This window comes from Camelus ferus, chromosome 3 (genome assembly GCF_009834535.1).
Source record: "Camelus ferus isolate YT-003-E chromosome 3, BCGSAC_Cfer_1.0, whole genome shotgun sequence".
In the NCBI taxonomy this organism is placed as follows: Eukaryota; Metazoa; Chordata; class Mammalia; order Artiodactyla; family Camelidae; genus Camelus; species Camelus ferus.
The window spans coordinates 100,247,322-100,266,971 of record NC_045698.1 but is presented as its reverse complement, the minus strand read 5'-3'; the positions used below and the strand labels follow the sequence as shown (position 1 = coordinate 100,266,971).

Below are 19,650 nucleotides of genomic sequence, written 5' to 3'. Positions count from 1 at the left end.
ACTAACACAACATTGTAAATCAACTACACTTCAACAAAACAAACCAAAACGCATCTTTTTAGTGTGTCTAATCACAAACGTATCATTTCTCCTCCTTTTACAACAGAAGCTGAAAAGGATTATAACGTTACTAAGTCACTCCTTTTCCATCAGCACGAAGCATGTGATCTGACTGTCCAGAAGGCAGGAGACAGTGACGAACACAGGTGATTTAAGCAGTGTGTCTGAAGTTACCAGAGCAACTGCTAATTATTATGGAGTAACTCTAGCCTACCTCCATAAGGGTCAGGAGTTGAGGTTTTTCCATTAAATATTCTGCTTTAAAATGGGGCTTTTAAGGGAAACTGGGTAGATGGCCGATGGAGAATGACAGATGAAGATCAGGTGAAAGAACTATATATAGCTCAAGAAAACTGAACTACTTAAATTGCACAATGTTGTTTGAGAGGACAGAGAGGAGTTCATGAGCAGCTAGCTGATTTTCTGGTTTCCGAAGTTAGGGCTTCCCAGTTTAATAAGAAATCTGAAATCAGTCAGATGTAGAGGGCTAACTGCATCCACTCTACTTAGCTCCCCGAGACAAATCTCCTCTGCTGTCCTAAGAGTTACCATTGACTAAACTGACCTGGAGCCTTGGACAGACCAGCCTGGGGAGGTGGGGTCCTTTGGCCATGGAATGAATGATTCAAATAGCATTAATTCCATTTAAAACATACCAAAAGCAACACTTTCCAGGTACGGCCCTTGTTCTTCAACCTAATGGCAGGCATCTCATTCAGATTCTTAGCTCTTGAGGATATAACACATTTTAGAGGTTTAAAAAAAGAGAACTCTTTCTCACAAAGATGTACTCCACAACTTTAAGAAGATAATAAATAAAAGAATGGCAAATTTCAAAACTGAGTACATCTACTTTTAACTGACTTTTTAAAATGGAAAAAAATCCATGCATGCACTTGTGAAAAAAAATTCCAAAATTCTAAAGGGGTAGTGTTGAAAAGTCAGTGTCCCTTCCAGCCAAGGTCACTGTCCCAACTGCCTCCATTCGAGAAAATCACACTGACTGCATTCTCCTGTATCTTTCCAGAAATATTACAAACGCGTTTACACGTCTGTCTGTGTATTTACCCCTGGATTCGTGTATGTAAGCAGAATCACACAATGCACGCTAATGCTGTTCAGATGTAGCCGCAGATCAAAATCACCTAGGAAGTTCAAGAAACATACCAAAACTCAGATCCCACCCCAGATCGATGAACTGTGAGGCTCCAGGGAAGGGACCTAAGTGTTGGAAGGTTTTGTTTTAGGCCCCCCAGGTGATGCTCATGGCCTGAGAACCACAGCTGCACGTTACCCCACACCTTGCTCTTTCCCTTAATGCGCCTTCCAAGGTTGCTCTACTCCAGCACGTGTAGGACGACCTCATTCCTCTGCTGCATGGGGTAGCAGTCTACATTACGATTTACTTAGGCAGCCCTTTACTGATGGTTATGCCTTCTGGTCCCACCCTTTGGCTTTTATAAATGGTACCACACTATACATCTGTGCTGACAGCACCCACTCCCCATCCTGCCCTCTTCTCTGGGAGCTCACCTGCATGGATTTCAGCCACAGGGCTCCCTGTTGGGTTCACTAGTGGGGATGTCTGGCAGGAGATTAGCAGGAGGAAGGAGAAGGCCAAGGTAATTATTCCTTTGTCTCCCTTTCTGATTGGTCATTTCTACCTCAGTCCCTTGACCAAAGGTCCTTGCAAGGTGCTGACCTGATGCAACTCTCTCTTCTTCTGGATTCTGGTAACCATATTCTACTCATGTCCCATTGGCCGAAGGATGGTCAGTAGTTGGCTGCTACTAGCCCTGGTTTACTACGCTAACTCTTGTGATTCTCCTGCTCTCACCCCTTTTAAATGAATTCTCCTTGAATTATTATGCTATTTCACTGTACTGATGTTTCCTTAGGATTCTAATAGGTTGGCCTTGGATGCGTAACTTTGCCTTTGTTTCTGTGTGGAAAAAGTTGTCTTGGTTCCCTCTGAAAACACAGCTTCTTCAAATAGAGCAGCAAGAGGTAAGAAGGTTACCTTAAAGCAGCTAGTTTATCCCTTTTTCTGAGCATTTTTGACAATAGCCAAGGAACAGCCCCATCACCTCTTCAATTTATAAGGAATATCGGAAGGAATAAGGAAGCAATGTCTCAAGGAGACCCTCGCTGCTTCCTCGAGAAGGAGGCTGAGAGGCACCGGAAGAGAGAGAACCAGATAGAACAAATGCAGTAGACGACTAAGATGCAGAATTTCAGGATGATGTTTTCCAGAAACTATTTTTCTTCTTACGATAATAACAGGCAAATTTACAAAGAGTCATAGGCTGGAAAGGAATTCCTGAGGCTAAGTTATGCCCCAGCGAAAACTCAGGATTGCAATTAGGTTATAGTCTAATTAGTACAGATCCAATTGGTTCCACCCAACGGAGAAACAATAGGGTAGATGTTTGACAAGGCTCTCGAGAGTAAATACCTAAACGCATGGACTTTGTGCAAACAGCTTGAAGCCTGACTTGCAAAAGGAGTGCTTCTTTTGATTTCCGTGTATTTTATTATTTGGAGTTAATTCAGTTTTAGTTGTTTTAATTTCTTTTAAAATTATCATCTCAATGTTTTTCACTCAATCGCTTTGTGTCACACCAGGATCGAACAAATACACAAAACATTAACACTGAGTGTCTATCTACTGCTACCACTGAAAGGAATCAACAGTAGGGGTTTGGTCACTGGTGAGGGGGTGGGTCGCAATCTAAGAGGAAATAAGATAAGGTAATAAAAAATAATAATAGCACTCAATTTTTATTGACCACTTACTATGAATAAGGCCATTTACTAAATGTTACACAGGCATATCTCATCTGATCCTCACAACTGCTTTGAAGGTAGGTGTCATTATTATTATTTCCACTTCTGAGAAGAGGTTTAACTCAGAGAGGGCAAGTAGCTTGCCCAAGTGTATGCAGTCAGGGAAGAGCAGTGCTAAGGCCTCACCGTCCAGGCCACACGGGCTTTTCCCAGCACCCGACCCCAAAGCTTGCAGATGCTTTGTACGTGATATAACCCATTATGTCATGATATAGCCCATTTCAATCTTCAGATAGCTATTTGCGGCCATACCTCTTTAAACAAACTAAATTGCTCTTCTTTTGAAATAACCATAATAACCATAGTAACACTATCCATTAGAACAAAGGCATTTCCTTCTCAAACGCAGAGTGTTCTAGAATGGTATTTCCTAAATATGTGGAATCCTGTTTTAAGAGGCTGAAGGGAGGTCCTATAAAAGCATGTTCTGTGGTCAAAGACATTCAGGATGTGCTGCTTAAGACACACGCTCTGGTAGATTCATAATGGACATATTAATGGCACAGAAATCCTCCTGTCAAGAATCTGCTGAACTCAGTCCAGCTCAGCTCCTTCCACCTGTCCCCCATTCCGGCTTCGGCCTGGGGGATGCCGATTTAGGAGTCACATCTTTCGTGCACGTTAATGTCGAACCACCACTCTCAGTATCACATACCTGCGATCTCCTTTTCTGTCAATGCAAGGGTCTTGATTCTCTTGTGTTATACACATGGTAGGTGCTTAATAAAAATATCTGTTGCCTTGATTCATTGATGCACCCACCCTCTCTTGATTTGTGACCAAAAGGCATGCATTTGCAAAGCAGCTGGCTGGCTCCCTTGTCGAGTTGGAAGGTACAGCACTGGTGAGCTAACTGGGTTCCCCTGAGGGCCCGGGGCAGGGCGCCCTTAAGCTCCACTACTGTCATCACTGCAGGGACAATCAAAGTGCCAGTGATGACAAAGGCTTGGCCCTAAGTGCTTTACATAGAAATATATCCAGATCTTACTCTTGTGGAAGTGCATCAGCCTAATGCACTATGACTCCGGCTCTCAGACTTGAGTGTGTGTCACAGTGACCTCCGGGGCCTGTTAAAACAGACTGCAGGGCTAATCCTCCAGAGCTGCTGACCCGGTGAGTCTGGGTGGAGCCTGGGAACGTGCGTACTGAACAAGCTCCCAGGTGATGCCAGTGATGCTGGTCCCAGGCCCACACTCCGGGAAGCCCTGCACTGAGCTAAGTCCCTGCCCGAGAAGACCAGTGTGCAGAGACCAAGGCAGCCTACAGTGGCACATGGTTTTCTAGAGTCCTGGTGCAGAGAAGGCATTAACAATAAGACCCTGTGGCTGTTTCCAACTAGAAATGTGTTCCCAGCTAAGGAAGCATCTGCTTTCCAGATTGACTGAAAAAAAAAAAAAAAAAGGGGTTTAAAAAGCAGTACTTTAAGGCGATGTTAATTGACCCAATTTAGGACCTGGATCTACCAATAAGATTCCTCCAAACCATATACATAGGGAGGGAGGCGAACAATCCCAAATCTAACCCAACGTGAGAAAAACAGCCTTTCCGAGTGCCTTCCAAGTCTGCTTACAGGCGTAGCAGTGCTGAAAGCCATGCAAATACTCAGGCCTCTTTCCTTCCCTAGAGATACTACCGAATACTGGAGATTTAAAATGCCCAACACCTACTTTTACGTATAAAGTTCAGAATGAAATTCGGTCATTCCTACGTTTAATCAGATCTCAAGGCTTTCGCATCTACCCTGTGTCATGCCAAACTGGGGGAATTCTTGAGGATTATTTAGCAAGATTAGTTAGTTTCAAGCAGAAACGACAGTCCCTTTATATGATTTTAGCCTGTCACGAGGGGAAGAAAGTGATCCGTGTGAAGGAAAACATTGTTCCGTTTGTGATTTCCACTCTGCTGGAAAACAGGGATGTTGGCCGAGCTCTGGACCGGTGTCCGGTCCCCGCCTCCTCCCATACCCCCTCTGCTGACAGGCTGGAGGCAGCCAGGCACTGCGACAGCCCTGGCGCTCGGGAAAGCACTTCTGCTGGGTCACCAAGTGTGAGGCCCGCCTGCCTCGAGCAATTTTTCTGTGAAAAAAGGAAGGACCGCTAATAACCAGACACATTTATCCAATAAAAATCAAATGGGTCACCAGGCAGGAATCTCCACCCTCAACCAAGTGAAGCCAGCTGGGCTCCTGACTGGCCAGGGAGATCTTGGCTGAGGAACGGGAAACACTGACAGGAAGGCTCTCAGAAAACAAGCAGGCGGGTCACATCACTGACCATCCTCCGAAAATGTCAAGGGAGCTTGGCCTGGTACCCGCAGGAGCGGTGGCCATGGGGGCTCCAGGAGCCCGAGGTCTAAGAGGGATGGTTTTGGGCTCGTCCAAGAAACACCCATGACGGAGCAGGCTGGAACCACTGCAGAGTTAGGAGGAGGAACAAGAAAAGGAGAATGCTTCCTTGTGCAAACTGCTATGCTTTCAAGCTGTTTTTCAAGGTTGGGGGACACCCTAAAGTTTCAGGCACAATGGTCTAAGCAGACCTCTTCTGCTTGGAGGTCAGTGAGAAACAGTGTCCTCAGTCTAACAGGAAAGATCCTCCTCCTGCAGAAAACAGATTCAACCACAGAGGAAAACTTCCTCTTTCAAATCCCTGCATTCCAAAGAATGACAAATAAAGATCAGTGTAGCAAAACCATAGCTGCCTGTTTGGGTGTAACTCTGTTGGCAGAAAACAGCACTTAGATGGTCAAACGACTTTAAAAAAATAGGCCACCAGTTATCCCTTGTCTAATGCATATTGCTCATTCAGTGATTCATTTGGTCTCAATAAATAAGAGCGAGGCACGCAGCCTATCAGGTACCATGGGATGTAGGGGTTTCCAGCTGTTTCAGGAACAGGCCTGCCTACCCCGGCTGGTCTTGGGACAGTAGGGAACAGCGCCTGCCTCTACAGTAGAAGGTCCTTGTTTTCACTGATAATACAAAGACTGGACTGACAGAGAGCTCCAGGCTACCAAGAGAGGAAGCTAGTTGGGGGGAAGATGAGGAGAACTGGCAGGGCATCTCTCTACACCCGAAAAATACATACCAGGGGGGAGGGAAGAGCAGGAAAGAAAAGACAGTGTGTGGAAAAGGCCCTCCAAATCATTAATAATAATCGCCATTCACAGTGCTGAACATGCACGACATAACAAAAGAGGCTCTCATTTAATCTTCTCAACACCTTTTTGTGGAGGGGTTGATGACCCCATTTTACAGATGAGAAAACTGAGGCAGGAAGAACTAAATGGCAGGGAGGGTATAGCTCAGCGTGCCTAGCATGCACGAGGTCCTGGGTTCCATCACCACTACCTCCATTAAATAAATAAACCTAATTACCCTCCCTCCAATGGCATAAAATTAAAAAAAAAAAAAAAAAGAAAAAGAACTGAAGTAACTTGCCTCCTTCCCCTTCAAGTCTGTATCTCCTTTACATTAGTTTCTGCCACAGAACTTCTCAACATCTGATATATGAGATACCACTTTACCTCCTGCCTTTGCTAGAATATAAAATCAGTGTGAGCAGAAACTCTCATTTTTTGTTTTAATCACTCGATATTCACTCCCTCAGAATGACACTTGGCCCACAGTAAGTGTTCGAACAATATTTGTTGAGTGACTGTTGACTCAATCAGTAAAACCTAAGTAAAATTTCAGCCATCTCTCTGCAGGCCAGCTTTCCCCGGGCTGCATCTGAATCACACTCAGGAGGAGCCAGCAGTGCTTCAGAGAAATAGCTCCGCCTGGATGCAGGCCTTGTTTATCCTCTGAATTCCAGGGCCTGTGCCCTCGCCTCTCGCTGGCCACTAAAATCGGAGAGGACGGTTGATTCTGGCAGAATTGGAAGGCGTCTGGCATGCACACATCTTCTAGGTCACCAGAAATAACTTGGAAATGTGCGCGCGCGCGCGCGTGTGTGTGTGTGTGAAGCGGAAAGGACGAGAGAAATTAGTTGTATTTACAGGGCTACTGGGCAGTGAGTTCTTTCTGAGGGGTGGGGACCACTTGGGCAGGGAGAACTCCAAGGCTGGGTTCCTCCATGGCTGGCATCACCCTCTGTCCTCCTGGCCTTTTTTCAGTCCAGACCAGCCTCTCTGTCCCTACCCCAGCGGTCTGAAAAAAGCATCTTAAGTCCCTAGTGGGACGGCCCCTGACTTCTTCCTCAGCATTTGTTTACTTCCTCCTTAAAAATCACTCTCTTCCAGAAAAATGGTGGCACGATGCCAACTCTATTGGTCACTGGGAGAGGAGAGAGTGCCTTTCGCTTCTGTGGTCCTTTGTAAGCATCCACTGAACAACCTCTGGTCTTAAGAGACAGGTCAGCCCCACTCCTTCCACCGCAGGGACTGGGGGCCTGGGCACGTCCAGGGGCACATCCAGGGCCAGGGACTGGCACCAGCTGGTCAATGTTGACACCAGGATTAAAACCGAGGGTTTCCTGCTTTCCATGCCAGTGTTAGAGCTATCTTTCTCGTTGCCTCCGCCATCAGCTATGGGTTTTGTTTTGCTTCTTCACTTCTTAGAATCTCATTTATGAGTCATTTGTTTTCAAAGAAGATTCTGAAAACCGAAAGGCTCATCTCCTTGCGGCCAGTATGCTACAGGGAGACCCTTCCATCCTTCCTACCTCAGCCGGGCACCCCAGTCCCATCCCAGGCTAGTTGCCCCTGACTCCAAGGTCACAGCCTTGAATCAGTTATCTAGTGCTGTAAAAAACTGGCCCAAATTCAGGGGCTTAGAACAACCAGAGTGTATTATCTCTCATGAATCTAGGGGTGAACTGGACAGCTTTTCTGTTGGTCTCTCTTGGACTCACTCATGCGGCTGTACTGACTGGTGGCCGGGCGCTGGGCATGGCCGGCCTTCTCTCTCCAGTAGTCCTTCATCCTTAGGAGGCCAGACTGAGCTTTTCCACGTGGCGCTTGGGTTCCCAGGGGGTGAGTTGGGACGCTGTGAGGCCTTGTGGCCTGGGCTTGGAAGTCACACAAAAGCTGTCACTTGTACCACATTCTATTGGTCAAATTGGGTTAGAGGGTAAAGGCTAGCCTAGATTCAAGGACTCCACCTTTTAATGGCAGGGGCTGCAAAGATTCTTTGGCCATATTTAATCTATCACAGGCCTTGGAGATAGAAAACAGTGAAGCATGAGGGTGAGAAGATGGGGACTGAAGAGCATCATGTGGCAATAGGCACCACATGGATTTGGTGTGCCCACACTGCACTTTTCAAAAGAAGCTGCAAATCTAGATGAAAAAAAATACATGAATAGATCTTATATTTTAGAGCAGGTTTAGGTTTACAGAAAAATTGCTCAAAATAATTTAGAATTTCCACATTACTCTCCCCATTCCCACAGGTTCCTCTATTACTAACATCTTTCATTAGGATGGTACATTTGCTACAACTGATAAACCAATATTGAAGCATTATTAATATAACTATTATTATTAACTAAAATCCATAGTTTATATGAGGACTCACTCTTTCTGTTCTATGGGTTTTGACAAATACCTAATGTCTTTTTTTTTTTTTAGTGTTTTTTTTTTTGGGGGGGGAGTAATTAAATTTATTTATTAATTTTTTTTCCTAATGAAGGTTCTGGGGATCGAACCCAGGACCTCCTGCATGATAAGCATGTGCTCTACCACTGAGCTATCCCTTCCCCTGACAAATGCATAACATCTTGTACCTATTAGAGTAACATACAGAAGAGTATCACTGCCCTAAAAATGCCCTGTGTCCGTCTGTTAATCCTTCCTGTCCACTAATCTTTATATTGGTTTTATAGTCTTGCCTTTTCCAGAATGGCATACAGTTGGCATCATACCAGACTGCAGTCTCTTCCTTCAGAGTGGCCTTAGCAGCGTGCATTTCAGGTTCATTCGTGTCTTTCCAAGACTGGATAGCCTTTATCACTGAATTCAATATTTCCCTGTCTGGATGGACCACAGTTCATCCATTCACCTGCTGAAGAACATCTTGGTTGCTTCCAAGTTTTGGCAGTTACGAATAAAGCTGCTACAAACATTTGTGGGCAGGATTCTGTGTGGACATACGTTTTTCAACTCATTTGGGTAAACACCTAGGAGTGTGACTGCTTGATTGTGCTGTATGATAAATCTATGTTTAGCTTTGTAATAAACGGCCAGCTTGTCTTCAGGGTGGCTTTCTCATCTGCATTCCCGGCAGCAATGAATAAGACTTCCTGTTGCTCTCATCCTCACCAGCATTCGATCTCAGTGTTTGGGATTCTAGCCATTCAGATGGATGTGGAGTGGTATCTCATTGCCTGAATTTGCAACTCCCTAATGACACCGATGTTGGGCATCCTTTCATATGCTTCTTTGCATCTGTGTATCTTCTTTGGTGAGGTGTCTGCCCTGATCTTTTGCCTAGTAGGTTAATTGGGTTCTTTGTTTACTTACTGTTGAATTTTAAGAGATCTTTGCATGATTAGGCTACTGATGTTTTATCAGACCCGTGTTTTGCAAATATTTTCTCCTGGTCTGTGGCTTGGTTTTTCATTCACTTAGTCATGTCTCTCACAGAGCAGAAGTTTTTAACCTAAGTGAAGTCTAACTTACCAATTTTTTCTTTCATGGGTTATGCTTTTGGTCCTAGATCTAAATAGTCATTGCCAAACTCAAGGGCACCTAGGTTTTCTCCTATGTTGTCTTCTAGAAATTCTGTAGTTTTGCATTTTACATTTAGGTCTATGATCTATTTTGAGTTAATTTTGGGAAAGCCCTAAGGTCTGTGTCTAGATTCATTTTTTTTGCATGTGGAGGTCCCGTTGTCCCAGCATGAAATCTGGACTTTGGTGTGAACTGTCCTGATGTTAGAGGCTGGGTCAATCTTTTTTTTCCTGGTGGTTGTGGTGGGGGAAGAACTAAGCTCCCCTTCCCCAATACCCACGTCCATAGGCTGTTTGGCAACATCCTGGGTCATCTCTGCCTCTCTCATTCCCCTTACCTGAAATGCTCTTCATCCTCCTGTATCATCCTACCCACGGCCCCCCTCACATCTTATCTGTTCCACCTTTCCCGATTCTCTGACTGGTCTGTGTACCTAACAGATACCCAGTTAACAGCTGTGAACGCCAGACACTGTTTGAGCTCTAAGTCCCATTTAGTACTGCCATGTACCACTGTCTTTCCTCCGTAGCCAGAGTGTACACTCGTGGGGAGACCAGGAATCCTCTATTTCTCCTTTACCTCAGGTAGCTTAGCATAGGTCTGAGCACAAATTAAGTCAATTATTTGCTGACAATTTTAGAGTAGCTGGACTTTGGTCCCAGTTTACCTAGTGTCCTTTGATCTTCAGGGGAGATGGCTACCTTAAGAGGTCTAGCCAAGGACCTGCCAAAGATGGAAATCCCACAGCCTTGCCCTGGCATGGCTAAAATGGTGCCATCTCTGGTTCTGATGCCTGATTTAGCATTACGCCCACACACACAAGAGGGCCTTGATCTCTTTGGAGAAGTAGGAAAGATTTACCAATGAGACAGCAAAATGTGGTCTCTGAAGTATCAAAGGGTGCTGAGTCACAAACGTGTTTCTTTCATTATGATTGCTACACGGTGAGAAGGATCGTTTCAGTCATTACGAGAACAATGAAAAACAAATCAATGAAATAAAAAGAACGGATAGTTTTCTGATGACTGGTTCCCCATCTTACTGCCTAATTAATAGTCAAGGTAGTGGTAATCCCCCACCCCTTGACTCGGTCTTCTGTTTTCATCCACGTCATTAAGTATTCCCATTCAAGGAGCTCTGTGACCTCAAGATGAATAAGGACAGAAGGAATGAAGGGTCCAGAACTGAGGCTGAGACCCAGGTGGTCTCGGCTGATCATGACTGAGCCCATCACCATGGCAGCAGGTGTGGACAGACTTCTCAGAATTCACCCGCTCAGGAAAGTACTGCAGCTTCTCTTTGCCAAGATGAGCTCATGGTGTCTGTCCCTGGTCCACCCGGGCAAATCCCGGGCAGAAAAAACTGGGGAGGCACAAACTGGGTCACACATGTCATGGCCCTGGGTTTCAGGAACGGTCGGGGAACCAGCTTCAGAGTGACTGGGGCCGCCGGCATGGCCCTCATCAGGGCCATGGCCAACTCAGGTCAGCACAGTTTCTACCTTAAGAGCAGCCTTTCTGGAGCTCAACGCTCACAGGTATTAACTAGTTAGCGATTCACTGGGCTGGAAACACAGCCACACTTCTACCTCCAATCCTCCTCCGAAGGCAAACAAGTAGAACTGTTCCCAGCATCACCCTGCCTCCCCCGAGAAAGCCTCCAGGTCTATAGCAGGCAGGGAACAGGCCCACAGATGGCGTGGAGCAGGGGAAGTGACCCCCGCCCCCACCCCCGCTATGTTCTATGTAACACAAAGCACATCTAGACAACTGAAAAATAAAAAGTCCCCAGCCCCCTCCTCTGTGACCTGTTTAAAAGACATACCCTCCACTTTCCGCTTAGCTGCCAAAGCAGTCTCTTTGGACACTCTACTCCAAATTCAGGGGTGATTCAGAGGGCTCCCAGCTGCTGAACACGAAGATTAAAGACCACTGGTTGGCACTCCTGGCTGAAATCAAGGACTGGTAAGCCATCTGGGCTAGAATTGCAAGCTTGCTCATGCTGAGCAACAAATAAATTGAGCAACTGCTAGGTTCAGAGCTTTAAACAAAACTAGGATGTCCTTAAAGTCTAGGAAAACAGCTCTAAGGGTCCCTGGCAAAGCCCTACGCCAAGGGAGGGAGGCCGCGGAGAACCAGAAAAGACTCACCGCCCATGAGCTGAACAAGTTAAATTACTCGCGCTCTTGAGGCATGAGTCTACTTCTCGGTAAACAAACACGTCACCAACCCAATAACAAGTAAGGGATTAAATTTCTTGAACATCAAGGTAGAATTTAAAGCTGCCAACAACTAAAAACAGACCTGATTTTCTCAATGCACGATTTCATCTTACCCTGTTCTTGTATTTTCAGTAGATGTACTTCTTATGTTCATTTTCGAAGCATTTTTCCTTCCAAGCCTTAATATTCCTTAGCTGCTTCTAAGGCAAAAATTGTCAGACCCATTTTGCAGATCTGTAAATGTCTTAAGGAGACAGAATGGCGGGGCATGACCTTGCAGCCACAGCACTGAGAGGGGCGGGAGAAGGTCCTGACATCCTGGTGTCTCACCAAGAGCAACGACTGCCCTGGAGGCAATTTGTGGCTGAACCTCAAACTATTTTCACTAGAGAAAGGCAAAGCCAACTCTGCTTTTCCTGAGTCTTATACAACTGTGGCCGGAGAGTCCAGCTGTCCCGGTCACGGCCCCACATTCTTTGTACAAAGGCTATAGTGGACAAGATTTACGGGGTGGTCTAAAGAAGATGCTAAGTAATGTGGGATGCAACCACAAAAGAGAACTTTCTGGCCCAAGCAGAGTGGATCTAGCTTCCGTGGAGGATGGGACAACCAGCCTCCAAACTGCCTGTCTCAGCTGGGGGTGCTTAACATCCAAGGACGAAGCAATGGAGGTTCTTCTCTTGTACAGCATGTGCCCTGTGATCACAGTCCTGTGAAGGTTTCAGGAGCTGGAGACTCACAGGGCTCCTGGGGGCTGTCCTCTCTGGATGTGGACACAGAGATAGCACTGAACATACTCAGCATGGTCGGGGACAAGGGAAACCGTGACAACACGAATGAAGGAAACAGACTTAGCTACCGATCTACTGAGATACCGCAGTGCCTGGATGTTTGTAAAACTCAAAGGAATTGCTTTTCATGCCCAGCAGCCAGCACAGGCAAATAGCCATCACCAAAGCCATCTCAGCAGGATGGTGAATCAAACATCATCAAGGCCAAGAAGCAGTATGTTAAGAAGAATGATTCTCCTTTGAGATGATGATGCTGAAAAAAATCCAAAACAAATTAGCCAAGCTCCAACTTGAGGGTGAAGGTTTAAATCATGTTCAGGGGATAATGCTCTGAGTCGGATGGGGCCAGACAGCACATTCTGGGCAGAATGGCTGACCCAGGGCCCCTGTGGCCGGCAGCGGGACGTCAGACTTACAGTGAGTTGGGCCGGGTGGGTTTGAGCATATCCAGGTCTGGGTCACTGGAGTTCATGTTGGGCTGCAAGCTGTTGCTGGAATTAAGGATGCTGTTTGCATTCGATGAGACGACTGATTCCGAACTGGAGTTGATGAGGCTGTTTCTTTGTTCCTCTGGGGGAAAAAAGCCACAAACCATACGTTAATATTATTATGTATGGATAGTCAGTTTCCACATATGTAAAAATTTACAAATAATGAGATGGGATGGCGATCTCTAGTCCCAGTGAAGCTAAGAAAAGGTCATCGGATGAGAATTGCACATGGTAAAGGAAGAGTCAAAGAGTAAGAGGTGACTTGAAATGTTAGAGCAAAACACCCTCCACTTAACAGGACACATCTCCCCTTTAATATGACCAGCCTTTTCTTAAGAGTGGTCCTCCCACCCCACCATGCACTGTGTCTTCTTTTGACTGGCAGATGGCCAGAACAGAGAGAGCCTTCAAAGTCTCCTGCAATCAACCAGATCCTCTTGGTTTCTGTGACATTCACCTTTTATTCTAAAACTCCTGCCCCCAATATTGTCTTGATTGCCCAAGTCATGTCCTATCTCTGATTCTATAGCACCAGTCCATAAATATCTACCCTTTGGCCATCCACTTCCTTATAACTCTGCAGTCTAAATCCCTGACCATGCCCCAGACACACTCTTCTGGGTTGCCTCTAGCTCCAAGTATTTGATATTGAGTTTCAAGTTAGTTCTTTGATCAACAGATCTGTGACCTGTGACTACAGAGTCATCTACATATAAAAAACTAAGTCTATGGTCCAAGCAGACATATTCGTCTTGGAGAATGTTACCAAGTCAGAGGGCAGAAAACCTGAGTTCTCTTCAAGACTCCACCCTGACTGGCCATGGAGAGTTGGGCAATGATCCTTGATGCTCTGTTTCTTGGTTAATGCAGTGATGAAACAGGGGCCATGAGAAGCGCCATGCACAGCTTGGGGAGCTGTCACGAGGATCAAGTGGGATCATGTACAAGAATGCATTTTGTAAACTTCAGAACACTGCTCAAAGAAGAGAACTTTTTGTTTCTTCCCATCTTGAAAAACTTGGAACCACGTGCTGAAGAAAACATTTTGGGGATGATTTAACTAAATGGCACGGGCACCTCTGCTGTAGCAAAGCATGACGGACAGGGAATGTCACTGCTGTTCCACGTCCCTTACAGATGTCCCAAACTGGGGTCAACTGATGTTTTGGGCAATCAGTTTACTTATCAAGAAATATCATATCTAGATTAAGCCTCGCTGGACCTTTCTGAAATGAGCCAGAAGTATACCGTACCCTTAGGAAGAAAGACTAAGCCGGTCGAAGTGGTAGTTTATTTTTAGAATTAAAGAAAAAATTTTTTTAAGTTTATTATAAATTAAAATTTTGTTTTTATTTTAGGGGGAGGTAATTAGGCTTATTTATTTATTTTTTTTGCTAAGCACAAAATCTACCACTGAGCTATACCCTCTCCCAACATGGTAGTTTAGAGATCAACATTTGAACTCAGGTCTTTTCAGAAAATAAAGGGGGTGATGTCATGATAAAAGATACTCTTCCCTTGTGCTAGTCATGTAGGTAAAAATATATTATGCTCATGAAATGATGTTAGAGTAATCTTCACATCAGGTACACACATACATACACATACAAGCACACACACACACACCACTAACACCTAATACTGGGAAATTCTCAATGCTATGCTTAAAGCCCTATCGAAGACTTAAAAGACCCCATGAGGCTATTGGGAGATTCCTGAACTCTAAATTAGATTCTGCAGAAAATAAATTGTTAAGTTGATTCCTGAGACTCAGAACTATTCACATTTCAAAAGCTTAAGTTTCAAACAGAAACAACAAAGAGAAATCAAAAGAGTTACACTGAGCCAAGATGCAGGAGGACTAACAGGGCCTGCAAATGGGAACTTGCTACCAGGAAGAAAAACAATTCTAAAATGACATAATTAGGGGGATCATTGAGGGAATGGATATGCCACTTATCAGTACGAATCAGTGTAAGTAAGATGTTCCTCTGCACAAAATACTCGTAAAGGTAAGACACCGCGAGGAACTCAAAACTACCTTTATTCCAAGGGTAATAAAGATGAAACTTCTTCGGGGTTCAATGGAGACATTTTCTCCCTCGTATGGCAGGAGCTGATGAAGGGTTTTATTAACTCTGGTTTGAGGCCAAGTTTGCCTGACATAATCATCTGAATTCATAGGAAACAGAACAGTGTGACTATGGGTCCTGTTTCTCCTATGATGATAGTTACTTGTTCACGAGAGGATTGTAATTTTATGAATTAAAAATAATACCTTGCCAAAGGAATATTAGCTTTTCTAAAATACTATCAGGACTTTTTTCTGTCTTACTATTTATTAGAAAAAGAGGGCACCTGAGATGAAACCTTCTTCAATTTTCATTTATTCAGTAAATACTTACTGAGCCCCTCCTGCGTGCCAAACACGGTCCCCAGACAGCAGACTCCTGCACTATTCCTTGGCATTTTATTCAGATGTAGACTACAGAATTTATTAACTTGTACTTATATATCTGTTCATATGACTTCCTTTCTCAGTAGACTACGAGCAACCTAAGATGGGGCATTTGACAGACAAAACTTCAAAATCACAATTTAAAAAACGATACAAAGATGCTTTGCTTTGTAAAATATTTTATCAGAATAATGCTAATAAAAAATATGCTCCTTAATGCTCATAAAAAGATCTAATTCTGAAAGAAATGAGTTTAGGGCAAAGTTTTAAGAACCTATCTCCCGTTACAGTATCAGTAACTGGGTGTCTCCACGAACTAGTGACGGAGGCGGCAGCAGGTGGAACATGATATTTGCCTCAAATAAACCCGGAAGAGAACAAGGATATGGGTGGAAAATGAGGACTCGACCCTCCTGGACTAGAAAAGTCAACAGAACAAAACAAGTGGCTACACCCAAACTGGGCTTCAGGATTTCTAGTATTTATTCACTGGAGGACAATAGAAATCTTTTTTTAATTTATTTTAAGAAATAAATTCTTTTCAAGATTCTATTCTCACTTCTATTTAGCTGCCTAGGACCTTTCATGTATGATGTATTCTATAACAAAACAACAAACGCAAAAGATCAGGGAAGGGAATTCCTTGTCTAAGAAGAAAACACAAAAAAATTAATCATTAGATTTCATAGTTTTGCAGCCAAGACAGCCAGTTATCCTTTCTAAGAGGACAGGCTCTTCAGCAGTATCCCTTTATGGGCCACACAGGTAAGGAACTCTGGAAACCTGGCACTCTCTGACTACAAGCCACTGTAGTTTTCTTTAACATGAGACCTCACATAACGAGACCGAGGACTTTTAAGTGAATAGACTCCTAGGCTGAAACGCTGACAATCCTTACTGCGGGTGAGGAGGAAGGTGAAGATTATTCCAGAGACGGGGTGGGGAGTAAAATCAATAGCAAATTGAATATTTTAGTGGTTATGGCAAATTATACCACCACAAATTCTGAAGCATTTGAAATGAATTAAGAAATAAAATTATTCCATAATGTCACTCAAAACAGGAAGATTTTTGTCAAGTGGGCAAATGAGTGCTTGCTCCCGACAGAAAAACAGAATGAGAACAGGCAGCTGAAAAGACTTAAAAAAAAAATTTAACCAAATCATTCAAATACCAGAGCTGGACTCCTTTGAGTCACTAATGATTCAAACCGGCCCTGGCATCCGCACCAGAAGGTATGAGAACGACTGATGGCAATTACGTTGCCGAAGGGAAAAAGATTATAGCCTAGAGGGCTGGAAAAGGAAAACAACCAACCAGCTATGAGTCAGGTCAACAGGCTGGAATGACCAAAACAGAAAGAATGCCCACGACGCAGGAGGACTCCTAAGCTGGCTGAAGTCAGTGAGAATGCTTGCTTTGCTCAAACATGTTTGTCAGCGGGAACCTCTCTTCTTACTAGCCACAGAAAACACGAGCTTGGAAACCAGGGTAAAGGGTAAAATAAAAGCCCAACCCATTGTAAACTTGTATGGGTAACATGCTGGATGCTTTCATGAACATCTTCTCTGAAGAGTGACAAACTGGATGTGGACTTGGTCCCTAAAGATGCAGACCACTCGAGGGGAGGGCCACGTCTGCCCACACGGAATCCATCAGGCACAGGTGACGGGGACCGGTGAGGTCAGCCGTCACCTCATACATCCCTGGTGCCCAGCCCGTGCACAGCACAGATTGAAGTGTCGCAAGCGGCCATGACATACATGATAAAATATAAGGCAACATTAAGAATCTGAGTGTATTCTGCTAGCGCACAAGGAGGCAATACTGGGTGACTGAAATTTTCAGGTGCTTCAGGGAGGGACCACTAATGTCCCTGAAACCAGAGAATGGGTGACAGCGGGCAGAGTCTGTGTTTTTTGTATAAATCGGGAGCGGAAAAACATGAGAACGCAACCAAATCACTGCAACTAAAAAAAGCAAGCTGCAGAGTAATTTGGGTGATATTGTACTTGTTCTGGGGGTTGCCATGGAAATCTGGGCGCTCAGCTCCTTCACTTTCCATATTTACCAAGTGACTCCCACTCACTCTGATGACAAGTGCATCACAGACAAGAGGCAGGGTCTCTGCTGATCACAGGACCTGGGGGCGAGGCCAGGAACGCACACCCAGAGCCAAGCCAAGTTCGCACGGCTCGGCAGGCCTGAACACGTCTGCGCCACTGACTACTCGGAGCTGAAGGGTAAAGAGGAAACACAGCCCTTTGATGTCACGTTGGGGTTGGTTTCCCACCATGCACAGAAGTCTGTCATAATCCCGGCCGATACCCCGTCTTCCCATGATGTCTCAGACCAGCTGTCAGAAAGAAGAGGGAAGGCAACTGTTCTTTAAAAGCAGCTCATGATGCCTCTCAGAGCACAAAAGAGGGAACGCTCTCCACATGATCAAACAGGGAGTTACCAGACAGACGGAGGTTCTGCAAAGACCCAAGGCTTGACACAGAAAAGATTAAGGCAAAAGCAAAACACCCAGAGGCTTTCCCGCGCTGTGGCGGAGCGAGAGGTGTGCTTTCTCCCGCTTGTTAAAGTTTTGCAATGAAGTCTGTAATATATCATCTTGACAAGATAGGATGATAACAGCAGGGCAGCTTAATGAATTTTGCAATAAAAAATGATGAGTGCACAGCAATTTCTGAGTTTGCCATCTCTGGGAAACACCCGAGTACACAGGAAGCTTGGAATCAGACTTTCTGCAGCAAATCTTCCCCCTTTGCCTAGCTTTTGCTCCTGATTAAGAGAGTCGTGCCAAGACCCACTAAAATCTGAGATGGTCTGACTTCATGCTGCCCCGGTCTCGGTCCCTGTGGTAAAAATAATCTTAGAAAAGCAGTCTGGGTAACGTGTTTGAGCACACGAACACAGTTTGGGCAATGTTTTAAAAAATGATTTTAAAAAGTAGCTAGGCATTGAGGGACTGAAAAGTGAGTTGAGAAAAGTTGAGAGCTGAGTGGTCAACGTGTTGTTTGGACCAGAGACACGGAACGTATCACAACTCCCGGCAGGTTCTTTTCAGCAAAACCGCCGCTGATTTTGGTCCTGCGTGGAATGACATTCTTTCCCCACAGTGCCCATAAACACCCTTTGCTCAGCAATAGGAAAGAACACCCATGAAACTGGGTTGCACGAGAGAATGGGGAAGTGCTGGTCCAGGACCTCAGTGATTCACAGCAATGAGATGTGGAGGGACCACAGGGAAGCCTGCTCCTGAAACATTTCAAAAACCACAGCATAGGAATGAACCTCTAATTAATGGCTGAACAGAGAGTTAAATGATCAGAGTTAAGCAGATACTCTACGACTTATGACACAGCCCTCTTCTCCCTGAGAACTTAACTTTCGAGGAGGGAAGTTTTCCCTTTAATCTATGATTCCCTGATATCTGATGGAGCCCACATGCACATTGCTTATATGATAGCTCACGAGAAAGAAGAAAATGACATATTTATTTTTATGCCATGACTCACTGCAACATGGGTTTGAGATAGTAAATGAATTCATGATTAGTTTTGTTTCTAATAATGTAAAAGTTAGCCAATACATAATAAATATGTATTCCTCTCCAAGTTTAAAGTCCAGAACAGCACACAAATACCCTGTATGTATTTTGTTGTATAGAAGTCCAGTTGCTTTTCCCATACATAGAAACAGACACTTACATGTATTTTTTTCTTTTAGCAAAGTGGGAAAACATAATATCTAATGTTGTGTTACCTGTTTTGTTCACATAGTGATAATGCCAGAGATATGAGCCTGGAATATGCTCTTTTTTATTTAACGATCTATCTTGAACTGTTCCCCCTGCCATTAGTGTCCCACAGCATCGTTTTTTAACGGCCACATCAACTGTGCAGTTTTCTGTCACACGTGGTAACCACACGTAATTAAGACAAGAGCCACATCACACCTTGCAGTCTGTGCGACAATAGGAACCCATGTGGATAAACATGTCATCGGCCAAAACAAACAGGTGTGTCCCGAGTGCCCAGGATCAGCGAAGGCAACCTGAGAAAAGCCACAGGCTGCAGCTCTGACGGCTCTGAGGGAGGCATTACG

General features: G+C 44.7%; 1 protein-coding gene and 1 non-coding gene across 7 annotated transcripts in view; both read right to left on the bottom strand.

The window, feature by feature from the left end:
• ARHGAP26 (Rho GTPase activating protein 26) overlaps nt 1-19,650 on the bottom strand; it is a 414,886-nt gene that overhangs the window by 59,849 nt on the left and 335,387 nt on the right. For all 6 annotated transcript variants that reach the window (XM_032476994.1, XM_032476996.1, XM_032476997.1 and 3 more), the window contains exon 20: nt 13,005-13,158. In XM_032476994.1, coding sequence (XP_032332885.1) covers nt 13,005-13,158 — 154 coding nt within the window. The remainder of the gene's footprint in view (nt 1-13,004; nt 13,159-19,650) is intronic.
• On the bottom strand, nt 8,532-8,603 carry TRNAD-AUC. The gene has a single exon. It is a non-coding gene; the product is annotated as a tRNA-Asp (tRNA).